At 43.6% G+C, this 16,172-nt stretch overlaps 1 protein-coding gene across 1 annotated transcript in view; it reads right to left on the reverse strand.

Annotated features, from left to right (window-relative positions):
• The window catches only part of LEO1 (LEO1 homolog, Paf1/RNA polymerase II complex component), a 49,158-nt gene that overhangs the window by 787 nt on the left and 32,199 nt on the right, over positions 1-16,172 (reverse strand). The window contains exons 7-11 of the mRNA XM_067747191.1: positions 15,690-15,784; positions 15,013-15,147; positions 13,780-13,915; positions 12,328-12,514; positions 8,833-8,930 (exon numbers count right to left, since the gene is read on the reverse strand). Of these exons, the coding sequence (XP_067603292.1) occupies positions 8,833-8,930; positions 12,328-12,514; positions 13,780-13,915; positions 15,013-15,147; positions 15,690-15,784 (651 nt within the window). The remainder of the gene's footprint in view (positions 1-8,832; positions 8,931-12,327; positions 12,515-13,779; positions 13,916-15,012; positions 15,148-15,689; positions 15,785-16,172) is intronic.

Here is a 16,172-nt window from a genome sequence, read left to right on the forward strand (position 1 = left end):
GTTGTGGCCTCTCCCGTTGCGGAGCACAGGCTCTGGACGCGCAGGCTCAGCGGCCATGGCTCATGGGCCCAGCCGCTCCGCGGCATGTGGGATCTTCCCAGACCGGGGCACGAACCCGTGTCCCCTGCATCGCCAGGTTGACTCTCAACCACTGTGCCACCAGGGAAGCCCTAAAGACTGTCAATTTTTTATTATTTATTTATTTATGGCTGTGTTGGGTCTTCATTTCTGTGCGAGGGCTTTCTCTAGTTGCGGCGAGTGGGGGCCACTCTTCATCACGGTGCACGGGCCTCTCACTGTCGCGGCCTTCTCTTGTTGCAGAGCACAGGCTCCAGACACGCAGGCTCAGTAGCTGTGGCGCACTGGCTTAGTTGCTCCGCGGCATGTGGGATCCTCCCAGACCAGGGCTCGAACCCGTGTCCCCGGCACTGGCAGGCAGATTCTCAACCACTGCGCCACCAGGGAAGCCCAAGACTGTCAATTTTTTGAAACAACTATTTCTTGTTTTGGATGTACTAAAAACTCACATAATAAAGATTTTTTTTTTAATATTTGAAAAAATATTTTTGAAGAAATTAAAGGCTTTCATACACAAGTTTCCACTGCTTAAAGTCACGTTGTATAATGTTCTAATAGAAACAAAAAATTTGGTAAGTTTTCTAAAAACACTTCTTACAGATAGAATTTGAACAGATCAACATTAAATAATATCAAAAATTGATTAAAATGAAATGATACTAAATATGATACTCCAGAATTGCCTTAACAAGACTCCTCACCAAAAATAAAACAGGGTGAACAAAGTTTAAAAGTTGAAGTTGGGGAAGGCCAAGCATCTTACTATCCTGTCCAGAGAATGCTTCTGGATGTAGCATACAAGCTGGCATAGCCACTTTTTCTGATGCCTGGCCCTCTGAGGAGAAGATATCAATACTATCTCACACTTGTTTCCTGCCTTATTATCCCAAATGCATCCCCACAGAGCTGAAGTCATAGGAGAATTCAAAGGGGTAAGTTATGAATCCACAGGAAAAGATCCAGAAGTCCTCCTGCACTTACTTCCCAGCTGGCAGCAATAAAGTTACCCCAACAGCAAGCCTGGAGGATGGATCCTGCCCCCAGGCTGTGACAAGCCTCCTTTCTACTTCCCAGCCTTGAGCAAACCTAAACACTTCTCTCCCAACCCCACACTGGCAAAGGCAAGAAGCACATTCACTACTACCACCACGTTTCCTTTATTTTCAGCTGATGAATCTTATCTTAAACTATTTACATGCCAGCCTGGTTTGTGGCAACCTTCTCCAAGTAAACTTCAGTGTGTATGGCCTCTTCAGCTCTAAAGTTCTTTAATAGGTTTAAATTTGAGTGAATAAAAGAATAACGGGCATGGTAGGTCTAAAAGGTGGTAAAGCCTGTCCTAAAGGAACCTAGACAGGGCCAAGCAGCTGGGAAGTCAGGAGCCAGGTCAAAGCTCTCCCAAAGAAGTCTAATTGGCATCGGTTCTAATCCACTGTCTCGGGTAAGATGCTCTGGAATTCTGCTCTGAAAATCCTTCCAGGACTGACTTCCCAGGTGGCTACAGACAAGCACAGTAAAGCCCAGCAAAGGCATGCAGGCCTGCTACTCCCAGGACTTAGAAAGTTGAGTGGCAACCTTCAGGAGACCTCATTTTGTGAAAGCAGGGGTATGGGATTCTGCCTTAGTGAACTTGGCTGGAATAAATCCCTGTGCCATGTAAATGCAACAAATAACAAAAATACTCATATATTAGATGCACACAGGCTGACAGGAGAAGATGGCGAAAGAGTAGGATGCGGAGATCACCTTCCTCCCCACAGATACATCAGAAATACATCTACATGTGGAACAACTCCTACAGAACACCTACTGAACACCGGCAGACGACCTCAGACCTCCCAAAAGGCAAGAAACTCCCCACGTACCTGGGTAGGGCAAAAGAAAAAAGAATCAACAGAGACAAAAGGATAGGGACGGGACCTGCACCAGTGGGAGGGAACTGTGAAGGAGGAAAGGTTTCCACACACTAGAAGCCCTTTCGCGGGTGGTGACTGCCGGTGGCGGAGCGGGGGAGCTTCGGAGCCACGGAGGAGAGCGCAGCCACAGGGGTGCGGAGAGCAAAGCGGAGAGATTCCCGCATAGAGGATCGGTGCCGACCGGCACTCACCAGCCCGAGAGGCTTGTCTGCTCACCCGCCTGGGCGGGCGGGGCTGGGAGCTGAGGCTGGGGTTTCGGAGGTCAGATCCCAGGGAGAGGACTGGCAGCGTGAACACAGCCTGCAGGGGGTTAGTGCACCACGACTAGCCAGGAGGGAGTCCGGGGAAAAGTCTGCAGCTGCCGAAGAGACAAGAGGCTTAAAGGAGCTCCAGAGACCGGCGCGAGCCGCGGCTAAAAGCGCGGACCCCAGAGACGGGCATGAGACGCTAAGGCTGCTGCTGCTGCCGCCACCAAGAAGCCTGTGTGCGAGCACAGGTCACTATCCACACCCCCCTTCCGGGGAGCCTGTGCAGCCCGCCACTGCCAGGGTCCCGGGATCCAGGGACAACTTCCCCGGGAGAACGTACGACGCGCCTCAGGCTGGTGCAACGTCACGCTGGCCTCTGCCGCCGCAGGCTCGCCCCGCATCCATACCCCTCCCTCCCCGCGGCCTGATAGAGCCAGAGCCCCCGAATCAGCTGCTCCTTTAACCCCGTCCTGTCTGAGCGAAGAACAGACGCCCTCAGGCGACCTACACGCAGAGGCGGGGCCAAATCCAAAGCTGAGCCCCGGGAGCTGTGAGAACAAAGAAGAGAAAGGGAAATCTCTGCCAGCAGCCTCAGGAGCAGCGGATTAAAGCTCCACAATCAACTTGATGTACCCTGCATCTGTGGAATACCTGAATAGACAACGAATCATCCCAAATTGAGGAGGTGGACTTTGGGAGCAAGATAGATTATTTTTTCCCATTTTCCTCTTTTTGTGAGTGTGTATGTGTATGCTTCTGTGTGACATTTTGTCTGTATAGCTTTGCTTCCACCATTTGTCCTAGGGTTCTGTCCGTCCGGTTTTTTGTTTGTTTACTTTTTAAATTTTTTTTCTTAATAATTATTTTTTATTTTAATAACTTTATTTTATCTTACTTTATTTTATTTTATCCTCTTTCTTTCTTTCTTTCTTCCTCTATTTTCTCCCTTTTATTCTGAGCCGTGTGGAGGACAGGCTCTTGGTGCTCCAGCCAGGCGTCAGTGCTGTGCCTCTGAGGTGGAAGGGCCAACTTCAGGACACTGGTCCACAAGAGACCTCCCAGCTCCACGTAATATCAAACAGCGAAAATCTCCCAGAGATCTCCATCTCAACACCAACACCCAGCTTCACTCAACGACCAGCAGGCTACAGTGCAGGACACCCTATGCCAAACAACTAGCAAGATAGGAACACAACCCCACCCATTAGCAGAGAGGCTGCCTAAAATCATAATAAGGCCACAGACACCCCAAAACACACCACCAGACGTGGACCTGCCCACCAGAAAGACAAGATCCAGCCTCATCCACCGGAACACAGGCACTAGTCCCCTCCACCAGGAAGCCTACACAACCCACTGAACCAACTTTAGCCGCTGGGGACAGACACCAAAAACAACGGGAACTACGAACCTGCAGCCTGCGAAAAGGAGACCCCAAACACAGTAAGATAAGTAAAATGAGAAGACAGAAAAACACACAGCAGATGAAGGAGCAAGGTAAAAACCCACCAGACCTAACAAATGAAGAGGAAATAGGCAGTCTACCTGAAAAAGAATTCAGAATGATGATAGTAAAGATGATCCAAAATCTTGGAAATAGAGAAAATGCAAGAAACATTTAACAAGGACCTAGAAGAACTAAAGAGGAAACAAGCAATGATGAACAGCACAATAAATGAAATGAAAAATACTCTAGAAGGGATCAATAGCAGAATAACGGATAGCAGAAGAACGGATAAGTGACCTGGAAGATAAAATAGTGGAAATAACTACTGCAGAGCAGAATAAAGAAAAAAGAAAGAAAAAAACTGAGGACAGTCTCAGAGACCTCTGAGATGAACACAAAGCTTCCTAATAAAGCCATGAATGCAGGTCCCTAAAGACACAGGAACAGGCAGCCCAATTGTTGGAGTTGTCTTCCAACAATTTATTTTTTAGACTGATTGTAAAACTCACATTAGAAACCAGCTCTCAGAATTTATTTAACCCAAAATATACCTAAGAATATATACAAATAAGGGTGTATTAAAGTATAAGTGACCAACACCAAGAGTGTCAAGGCTTCCACGGAAACACATTCAGAATCCCAACCACGCTGGAGGGGAAGCTGGGACTACCCTGGTTCCAAGTTGCTGATGGCTCCATAAACAGAGGGGCCTCTAACAGGTAAGGCAGGGCTGACAAGGGGGGAAGGGAGGCTCCACGAGGCAGAGCTGGGGGAGGAAAGAGAGACATGGAGAGGAACAAGACCACCAGCACCACATTCTAGGTAGTCCTTGGCAGGTCATCTCTTTCATCCAAGAAAGCTGAGACCTGGCAGTGATGCCCTTCCTTCCCATTGTCTGCATGTTCCTTTCCACAGCAGTCTTCCCCTTTTCCACAGTTTCTTCTACTACCCATCTTTCCACTTTTGCTGTAATTTAGGTTTTCTAAAGTTTTCACTGCTTACAAAAATAAGGGAGGATAAAAAGTTCTGTTTCTCTCCTTTTTTGTAACTTAGACCCTGTTGGGGAAGGGAAGCTAGCATTCACCCACTTTCATATCTGTTATTTACTATAATACAACTTTACAAGGCAGCGAGCATAAACCCCATAGAACAGATGAGGAAACAGACTTGGAAATGTGAGATGACTTGCTCAAGGCCATACAAGTAGTATAAAATAGCCCAAGATTCAGTAATCCAGTTCATTCTAATCCAGACCCATGCCCTTTCCCCATATCAAGGAATGCTCTGGTGACAACGGTGTTTCTCTGGGGTGGGGACTTGGGGTCTGAAAACTCGCTTTATCTCAGAGGAATAACTAGGCTCATGGCGTGTGGGTAGGGTTTAGTGTGCAAATAAGGAGAGGGACCTAGAGCAGGTCTGACCCCTTTCGTCCTCTCTCCCATTGTGACCCATGCCAGGACTTGAACTGGGGCAATAAGGGGAGGCAGAGGCAGGGGTTGGGAGGTCCAGGCAGAAGTAAAGTCTCTGTTGTCAGGAAAGGGGAAAGGAGGGGTACAGGAAGACTTAACGGCGAGTATTTGGGTGTGGAAGATAGAGGTATAACAGACAGCTAGGAGGCATTTATTTTAAAATAAAATGCCTGTATAACAGACAGCTAGGAGGCATTTGCAAGAGACATTTTTAAGTCAGGAAGTTACAGGTTTGCAATCGCCCAGACTAGAAGAAGACTATTTGATGGATCACATTTAGAAATCTCATTTCTGAGAATACTAGAAATAAACAGAAGTCCCATGGCACTTTTCAAGTTTTATTCACAGTTTCTGCTTGCCAAAAAATAAAACGGCATCTGCTTAGATGAGGATTCCTGTTTGCCAACAGTTCAACATACTATAAATGCATGATTAAGATGTTTCCTATCTAATTTAAAACAAGTATGTTGCAGAATAATTTAACAATTTTTGTCTAGTTATCTTCCATAGCATGCCACTTTCAAGAAAGACTGGCAAATATTAAATGTTGTAATTAACAATAACGCAAGAACAAAATTCTGTTTCACATGAGAAAAGAGCTCACAGAAGCTCACAGTTCACAGGCCAAAATGATCAAAATACATTAAAATCATGAATAACAGGAACACAACAATGTTCCCACAATATGGCAGAACAATCCTTTGAATAACCCTCCCATTGAAAATTACAATGATGAAAAACTATGAACAAACCAAAGTGATGGCAAGAAAATAAGGTGTAATCAGAGACCTAAAATTAAGCAAAAGCAAGAACCCACAGAGATAAGCACAGCACGAAAGCAGGCTTTCTCCTTGAAGACATTTACCAAACTGTGTGAACATGAGCTTGAGGTTTTATGCCTTGCAGGGTGCTGAGGACAGGAGACAAGGGCCAAGTGGAGCAGATTAATAGCAGACCCCAAAGGACTGTATCTTTAGTGTTCAGGTGAAGTAGAAATAAACCCAGGCCCATTTCTCTGAGGCAGGGGTAAGCAAACCTTTTTGGTAAAGGGGCTGAGAATAAATGTCTTAGGCTTTACAAGACATATGTATGATTTCTGTTGCAACTAATCAACTCTGTCACTATAGAAGGAAAACATCCATAGACAAATACATAAATGAATAACCATGGGTGGATTCCTAAAAAATTTATTTGAAACAACAGGTGGTAGGCCAGATTAGGTCAGTGGGATGTAATTTGCCAACCCCTGTTCTAAATGCCTGCAGGATAATTTCTAATCTCTAACATTAGAACTAATTAACAGGGGATTAAAACAAAAAATTTAAAATTTCTAGGAAAATTCATAACCACAAGTCAGAACCCATACTTCCAGTAAAACTAAGAAGACCTTATTCCAAGAATATAATTTAAAGTAGTCCCAAGGTACCTGGCAGAAGCAAATATATACCATCTTTGGAGGAATCCATCCATCTAAGCCACAAAAATTCCCATTGATCTGAGCTAAGTAAATCAGTTGCAGAGCACATGGAGAAATAAGTCATCATGAAAAAAAGCCAGCAGAAGTAACTGGCTGTAAAATCACACATGTAAAGATTTTAGACACTGGAATTCTCAGACATAAAAGACCATACATGTAGGTTTCAAATATTTAAAGACATTAAAAGGAGAAACTGAAAAATATAATTTAGGAGCAGAATTTTAAAAAATGACCAATTAGAAAAAGAAACTAAACTGCTAGAGATAAAAAACTGAAACAAAGTAAAAATTCAATGCAAGAGATTAACAATGTATTAGACAGCTAAAGAAAGAAGCACTGAACTAGAAGGATCTGAAGAACTGTCCTAGAATGCAGGGAGATAAAGACATGGAAAATATGAAAGGAGACTGAGGATCTGTCATGGAGGATAAAGTAAGAAGGAATAACATGCATCTAATCAGAGTTTCAGGAAGAAAGGAGAGACAGAATGGTACAGAAGTAATATCTGAAGAATTAATGGCTGAGAAATTTTCAGAACTGATGAAAAATACCAATCTACAGATTCAGAAAATCTAACAAATCCCAATCAGGAAAATAAAAGGAAACACTAAGTAACATACCATAGCAAAATTCAAGAATAGCAAAGATAAAAATAATCTAAAAAGACTTAAATAGGGACTTCCCAGGTGGTGCAGTGGTTAAGAATCTGACTGCCAATGCAGGCAACACAGGTTCAAGCCCTGGCCCAGGAAGATCCCACATGCCGCAGAGCAACTAAGCCCTTGTGCCACAACTACTGAGCCTGCGCTCTAAAGCCCGTGAGCCACAACTACTGAAACCAGCACACCTAGAGCCGGTGCTCTGCAATGAGAGAAGCCACCGCAATAAGCCCACGCACCACAACAAAAAGCAGACCCTGCTCACCACAACTAGAGAGAGCCCGTGCACAGCAACAAAGACCCAACGCAGCCAAAAATTAATTAATTAATTAATTAAAAAAAATAAATAAAAAGACAAAGTAAGTAGGCCATGGGGATGTGATGTACAGCAGAGTGACTACAGTTAATAATACTGTATTGTGGCCTTCCCTGGTGGTACAGTGGTTAAGAATCCGCCTGCCAACGCAGGGGACATGGGTTTGAGCCCTGGTCCGGGAAGATCCCACATGCCACAGAGCAACTAAGCCCATGCGCCACAACTACTGAGCCTGCGCTCTAGAGCCTGCGTGCCACAACTACTGAAGCTCGCGTGCCTAGAGCCTGTGCTCCACAACGAGAAGCCACCGCAATGAGAAGCCCATGCACCGCAACGAAGAGTAGCCCCCGCTCACCACAACTAGACAAAGCCCACGTGCAGCAACAAAGACCCAACGCAGCCATAAATAAATAAATAAATACTGTATTGTACAATTTAAAGTTGCTAAGAGCATAGATCTTAAAAGTTCTCATCACAAGAAAAAAACATATAACTATAACTAAACATATAACTATTGTGGTGTGATCATTTTGCAATATATACATATATCGATCAAATCTTTATGTTGTATACCTGAAACTAATATACTGTTATATAATGTTACATGTCAATTATATTTTGAAAGAAGACTTAAAATTTCTCAGCACCTGTACTCTTATAATTTGAAAAGGATACTGTCAAAAACATAAGTTAAAATTCCTTTGGAAATTTATTTCAATAATAGATGGGAATTAATTTTCTTGAATTACTCAATACTATTTCAAATATGAGTTCATCTAAATAAAAACAGATTTTTCTACCATAAGAATTATTTCTGTAATTTAAAAAATATATTGAAAATATAAAGAGAAAAAGAAAGAAGAGATACATGCTCTGATCTACCCATATTAATGATTTCTAGTTCTCTAGTCGAGCCTTGGTATCTCAGGGCCATGTGTCTTCCCCCAGGCCTTTCCATCTACCTGGCATGCCCACCCTGGCTGGTTTGCCCTGCACACCTACCATTATTCCTTCAACACCCAACGAGAGGTCTCCTTCTCTGAGCAGAGGTATCAGACCCTCCTCTGGGCCACCCCTAGTCCTGTTACTGGATTTATCTCTCTGAGCTTCAGTGAAGTGTGTAGACATCTATCTGTGCTCCTGGGCTGTGAGCTCCTCTTCATTCCAGGAGTTGACTTGTAGGTACAGGGTAAACCTCTAGAATTGAATAAATTTGGTTTACCTCATCACTGGTGAGTTTCTTTGCTTTGAGTAATCTTTGAGCCTTATCTTCTTCTGATCCCTCATCACTGTCTGATGAATAGATTCTGGCTCGTTCCTCTGAAAGCAAAGGAAGAAGATTTGTAAGTGACTTTCAAAGACAATGATCCATTCATTCCCAGATTTTTCTTCTGATGAATATCTTTAGTTCCTTTGTACATTTTTTCCAGAGGAAACAAATAATTAAAAGTTTTTAAAACTTAAAGGTAAATGTGGGCTTCCCTGGTGGTGCAGTCGTTAGGAATCTGCCTGCCGGTGCAGGGGACGCAGGTTCAAGCCCTGGTCCGGGAAGATCTCACATGCCACGCAGCAACAGAGCCCGTGCACCACAACTACTGAGCCTGCGCTCTAGAGCCAAGAGCCACAACTACTGAGCCTGCGTGCCACAACTACTGAAGCCCATGCGCCTAGAGCCCGTGCTCTGCAACAAGAGAGGCCACCGCAATAAGAAGCCCATGCACGGCAACGAAGCGTAGCCCCCGCTCGCCGCAACTAGAGAAAGCCCACGCACAGCAAGACCCAATGCAGCCAAAGATAAATAAATAAAAATAAATTTATTTTTTAAAAAAAGGTAAATGTAAGTTTAGATATGTTGAAATGAAGCACTTATCCTCTCAAATACAAGAATGGTTTATCTGACCACTTTTTTTTTGGTATCTGACCACTTTTAAATATTAAAAAGGCTTGTGCAAGCTGATTAAAGAGACAGACACCACTATTTCCAAATAAGTTTTTAAAGTCTGAGTCATTCTTTTATCAGGATAACAGTTAATTCCAAAATAAGTTTTAAAGATAAAAGCAAGAGATGGGGGCTTCCCTGGTGGTGCAGTGGTTGAGAGTCCACCTGCCGATGCAGGGGACACGGGTTCGTGCCCCGGTCCGGGAAGATCCCACATGCTGCGGAGCAGCTGGGCCCGTAAGCCATGGCCGCTAGGTCTGCGCATTTGGAGCCTGTGCTCCGCAACGGAAGAGGCCACAGCAGTGAGAGGCCCACGTACCGCAAAAAAAAAAAAAAAAAAAGCAAGAGGTGGTTTCCTGGTCCTGTAAAGACGGTTTGTTGCCAAGTGGACATTTCAAAGGGAGATGGAGATGAATAACAGCCTGTGCTGATGCCCCAGCCCAGGTGAAGCGCAGGTAGAATAAGAACAGGTGACGTTAGACCAACCCCCTCACCTCAGAACCCAATGCTCTCCCCTTCTCCCCATTCCCTGCCTATCTGACTATTGGACAGAACTGATCACTAATGAACTTCTCCATTAGGTTTTTAATCACTGGGAAACTGAATATTATATAACTCTCCCCTAAAAAATCCTCAATTTTTTCATTTTTATTTAGTGTATATGTGATTTATTTCCACAGTTAATATTTTCTGTGGGAAATCTGCACTAACAAAAAAAATAAAAATAAAAATAAAAGGTCTAGGGGCTTCCCTGGTGGCACAGTGGTTGAGAGTCCGCCTGCCGATGCAGGAGACACGGGTTCGTGCCCCGGTCTGAGAAGATCCCACATGTCGCGGAGCTGACCGCTGAGCCTGCGCGTCCGGAGCCTGTGCTCCGCAACGGGACAGGCCACAACAGTGAGAGGCCCGTGAACCACCAAAAAAAAAAAAAAAAGTCTCTGTACTATAGTCCCAAAATAAATAAAATGCAGTTGCTGTGAAAAAGGAGAAGGGAGTTTCACAGGATGGTCAGAGAAAGGGAAAATTGGGTGTTCTTATAATTTATCATTCTAACAGGGCAAAACCAGGAACATGGTCACCCAAGGTATACCTTACATTGTACAGTGATTCCCAAATCTCTATCAAAGCTAACCTGGGGGGGATTAGATCCTCATTTTATAGATGGGGAACTCAGTATTCAGAGACATGGAGTCACTTGCCCAAAGCCCATGAGTGGTAAGAACAATGACAATAGTTTGGGGTAACATTTATTTAGTACTTGTTATATGCCAAGGGCTGGATGAAGTACTTTATATGTATTATGTCATTCGATTCTCAAAACAACCTCATCATGGTATAAATACTATTACTAATAGGTTGTTCTTTTCTTGATAAGGGTAACAGAAAAGAGGTACTGTAACTTTCCAAAAGTCATCTAACTAAAAAGTAAGAGAGTTGGGAATTCCCTGGGGGTCCAGTGGTTAGGACTCCGTGCTTTCACTGCTGAGGGTGTGGGTTTGATCCCTGGTTGGGGAACTAAGATCCCGCAGGTCGTGTAGCATGGCCAAAAACAAAACTAAACAAAAAGTGGCAGAGCTGAGTCCAGCCCAGGTCTTCCATCTTCAGGTTCAGTTTGCTTTTTTAAGCATGACATCTTGCTGCAGGCTGTGGGAAACTTCTGGAGATAGACACGTCAGAAGTCAGATCGCCTTGGTTCAAGAACTGTCCATGTACCAACTATGTGTCTTTGGGCAAGCCACTCAACCTCTCAAAGTCTCCGTTTCCTCAGTAAGAACAAGACAAAAATGGACCTTGAGGCATTATGCTAAGTGAAATAAGTCACACAGAGAAAGACGAACACTGTGATCTCACTTGTATGAAGGATGTAAAAAAAAAGGAAAACAAAAAACCAAGCTCATAGATACAGAAAACAGATTAGTAGTTGCCTGAGGTGTGGTGTGGAGGGTGGAGGAAAGGGTGAAGGGAGTCAAATGGTAGGAGCTCCAGTTAGAAGATAAATCAGTCATGGGCATGTAATGTACAGTGTGGTGACTAAAGGTAATAACACTGTACTGCATATTTAAAAGTTGCTGAGAGAGCAGACCTTAAAAGTTCCCACCACAAGAAAAAAAATTCCGTAACTACCTTTGGTGGCAGAAGTTAACTAGACTTATTATGGTGATCATTTCACAATATATACAGATACCGAATCATTAGGTTGTACACCTGAAACTAATATAATTAGTCCAGTAATCAATTTTTTTAAAAAAGAACAAGACAATACTAGTAACTGGGTCTTAACATTGTTATGAGGATCCAATAGGATGCATGTTTGAGTATTTGCCTGGGATTCAGTATGTGCTGAATAAATGTTAACCATTATAAATTATTGGTTGTGAAAGAAGGGAATATGCAATGGAGAACTTTGAAAGAAAACACATGTACTCGCTGAAAAACTGAACTTCCTGATTCTTAAAAACTGAACTTCTTGATTCTTAACTAGTAATTTAAAAAGTTGAGAGAAGTTCCAAATATAATCGGCAGACTTTCAAATCAGAAAGCAGAAGCTCAAGGGACGAGTCTGAAAGCGAGAGGGCACAGGCAGCTTCTGCCCTTCCAGGCTGACCTGAAAGGATTCCACAATGAGTCTTTAGCTCTGTAGACCTCAAAATGTCTCACTCATTAACACTGGTTCCTTAAAAACAAAATGTCCAGTGACTGAGCATTCAGAGTATGCTCAATGCAAAGATAAATTCCTGGACCCTGACATGATGACATTTAATTTCTGCCCAAACTCACCTCGAATGCCCCCTTTGTACCGGTTTTTAATGGCAGCCAAGCTGATGGACTCCTCACCTTCCTCCTCCTCATCATATCGATCAGGTTCTAGGTAGCTAGCACTCAGCCCCCGCTGGTGCTGTTTCTCTCTCATGCGGCGCTGCTGAGATTCCCTACGAATAGAAGCCCTCAAACGTTCTTCTTCTTTCTGTAAAGAAGCAAATAAATTACTGAACTTTAAAACAAAAAATGAACTCACTTAGTGCCCCCTTGAAACTACTTTACTGTAAAGAACACGTAAATGCCTCGCCCAGGATAACACCAGTTCCTATGTCCTCAGGGTACAGTTCTCTCCATTTTACACCTCTGTTACCACACATGGTCATCATCTTGTTCGTTCGAAGGCGTGAAGAAAACACAGGGTGAAAAGGCAAAGGCTCCCTCCCTCACACCAACCGCCCCATCAGAACTGGCACTGGCACAGCCTTGGGAGATGCAGCGTCCCCTGTGCTGCCAGGCAGAGCCCAGAGTGTGGCGACCAGCCTGAGGAACCTCGTTCACGTCCAGTGGACGCCTGAGGGAGGCGGATTCTCTTCACCCTGAGACAGACACCTGACTTGCCCAGGCTCCACCGAACTACCATGGTGCTCATATATTCCAGTCTGGGGCCCTCAACCCAGAGAGCTCCCCACAGCTCCTGATGGCAGGATGGGGAGGTTCTGGTGGGGAGGGTCCCTGAGCCCCAAAGCAGAGCCTTCATTCCCTTCCATCTGCCTGGCTTTTAGACATTGGGGTTCACTAGGCGGGGCCAGGGTATGAGAAGTCAGGGGTATTCTGGCGTTTCTTTGATTCCTCATTTAATTGCTTTATTACTGCATACAACTCTAATTCTGTTGCTGGACACTGTTTCATTAAATAGTATGTGGTTGTGCTGAGTATAGAGTAAAAATCACTGTCAGTAGAATAGGGATTAAGAACAAACTAGCTGATTCCTTGTGCATTTCCATGCAAGCTGGGGATGTGAAGGAGGGCTTGGGGCATCTCTCAATGTGGTCCTGGAGTCTTCAAGGTCCCTCCAGCTCCCCTACCTTCAGGAGAAAAGGGGGGAAACTTCTTGTCTATTTATATTCTACCTAGACCAAATCTCTCGAGCATTTCCACTGATTTTTGACATGGACTCTAAACCAGACATAGATGATTTAATCATCCTTGAAATTATCTGTGAAAGTTCAGATTCTTTCAGTCATCTGTTTGCCAAACTCTCAAGACCTGGTGGGAGAGAACCCAAGCCAGGGTTTGTTTTAGGACTATCACCCTATTACCCATTTGCCAAATGCTTAGGAAATGAAACCAGCTCCGTGTTCATGCCAGCTGGAAGGATAAACGGTGGGTCAGTAGGAGATGATGAACAACATTTTAGGAAATGCTATTCGTAATATTCCAAAATTCCAGGATAAGCCTCAGCCAACATACCTTAATCATCTCTGTGCGCTGGCATTCAGGGTCACGACCAGCCATTGGTAAGATTCTAATCTTCTGTGTCTTTGAACATCTATCTGCAAGTGACAGGGTCATCTTTCTATGTGTGGCACTGTCTGTAGAGTGAGGTCTGCAGGAAATGAACAAAAATACCTCATTGTTTAGCAAATACATTTGTGAGCCAGTCATATCAACATCAAAGGAGGCCAGTGACCATTTCCTATTCTCTAGAAAAAAACAGGCAGGGACACAAAACAATATACTAGATGGGGATTCTGAACTTTCTTCATTCTGTAGCTTACTAAAACATTCTTATCTCACAAGTAAAGTGAAGTACGGAAAGCTGGAGTAAAAAAGGTTTGCACAGCACAATTACCCTCTAGAAGCAGTAAATGGATGGTCTTAAGCAGCACTTACTGAATACTAAGTGCCAAGCACTGTACTTTTATGTTTTACATATTACATGACTTAACTGTCACAGCTCCTCAATGAGATAATTATTACATTTTATATATTAGGAAACTGAGGCAAGGAAAGGTTGAGAAAGTTACACAAGGTCATGCAAGTGGAAATGGGACTCAGATACAGGTCTATCTGATTCCAAAGCCTATAATCTTGACCATTACAATTTTCAAAACTGTAAGTCATAACCAAGAATATTGTGCCCTCTCCAAAGATAAGCATTACCCAAGGAGGATGGTCTGCTTAGAATCAAGAAAAGAAAAACAGGAATGTTTCATTGTAGTGCCTACGCTGCCTAGACAAGGGGGATACTCTCGATAGCTGACCTGAGTATCCTGGGCTGCTTGGGGGACACATCCTTGGAGAGGTAATGGATGTAGCAGCCTAAAGAACAAGATGACCTCAGCCTTCACACCCACCAACTCACTGCCTTTCCTCTGATTGCATGCACACTAACAACCTCTAATTACTGCACTGACCTGCAAGTATTCTTAGGCCTCCTGGCAGTTATAGTAATCACTGGAATTAATAAACTGACATTCTGGTTTACATAACAGTCTCTTGGAAGTTTAGGTAGCATGACTGGTTCCCTGTGAAACAGCAACTTGACAATATAGCCTTTGAACCTTCAGAGCTGAGAACCAGATCTTGGTCTTTGGGGAACTATACTGCAAGGTTATGCCAATCAGGAGTCAGGCACTTTGAACAACACCTATATTTCACCGCTTTTATTGTAACAAATAGTACGTTGATGAGAGTAATTACCTGAATGTGAGTTTGGTTTTAAAGACGGCTTGTCCCTGTAGACCGGTACCTTGTCTTATAAAAAGGTGGTTGTGATCGCCCTGCAGTGGAGCCTTGTAAACATCAAACACCTCATTGCCTAAATGCAGGGACATGCTGAAAAGAAGGAACACTTCACATGTAAGTCAGAAAGCTTTCACTCTATCATTTTACTTTACTTAAAATGTGATTCAGCTGCTGCTTTCTCTCTTTACACACGATTCAGAAGGAAGGAAAGAATAAAGAAGGCGTGATGTGGAAAACGACCTACACAGAAGTACAACACTCTGTATGTTTATGCTTAGAAGTAAAACATGCTGTGACATTCACTCAGCCTCTACCACCTTCCCAGTGAAGGGCAGTTTTACTAAAGCGTCAATTTGTAAGGAGGGAGGGAAGTTGGTCTAACTTCTCCAGACTACTATGCTGGAGCCAAAGAGGACAGTCACATTTCCGGCCTACTTTTAATGTCTTCCACCAGCCTGTATGACCCTCAACTGCCTATTTATATTTCTCTCAGGTTTTCTTTGCAATGCCAGGGACTAAACAATGGAAACTCTTTAATAAGAGGTGTACCCCAAATAAGCTCATATTCCAAAGCTTAATCTCTCCCAGCCACATTCTGGGCATTTCCATACTCTTCAGGCATTTGTGCTCACCTTCCATCGGACCACTTGACTATCCGAGCATTGCTTTCTTTAATTTCATTTCCTTCTTCATCCCGGCGTATCCTCCATCTTATAGTATTTTCTACCTGTTTTAAAACACAAGTGCCTCAGAACACTGTAGCTTGTGCTTCTTCTCTCCTCAAGAGACACAAAATCACAGAATAAACGTGCATAGATAGAGACAGAAAAACAGACACTGAAACCCTCTTGTTTTAATCACCTAGAGATGCTGCATAAAATAACAACAGGAAAGAAAGTATGCTTAAGTGAATTTCTGAGCTCCCAGTGCTAGAACCAGAGACAGAGCTCAGTGCCAGAGCATCTGAGCAGATGCTAAATCTGTGGTAAACTCCAGAAGTTTTAAGACTCAGTAAGAGCTAGGAGGACAAGAAATAAGGCTTGAGGCCATATGAAATGGCACTTTAGGATTGAGACTCCCTGTATAAACAGGTTCTCTCACAGAGCTAAAACTCC

This window comes from Pseudorca crassidens, chromosome 1 (genome assembly GCF_039906515.1).
Source record: "Pseudorca crassidens isolate mPseCra1 chromosome 1, mPseCra1.hap1, whole genome shotgun sequence".
In the NCBI taxonomy this organism is placed as follows: Eukaryota; Metazoa; Chordata; class Mammalia; order Artiodactyla; family Delphinidae; genus Pseudorca; species Pseudorca crassidens.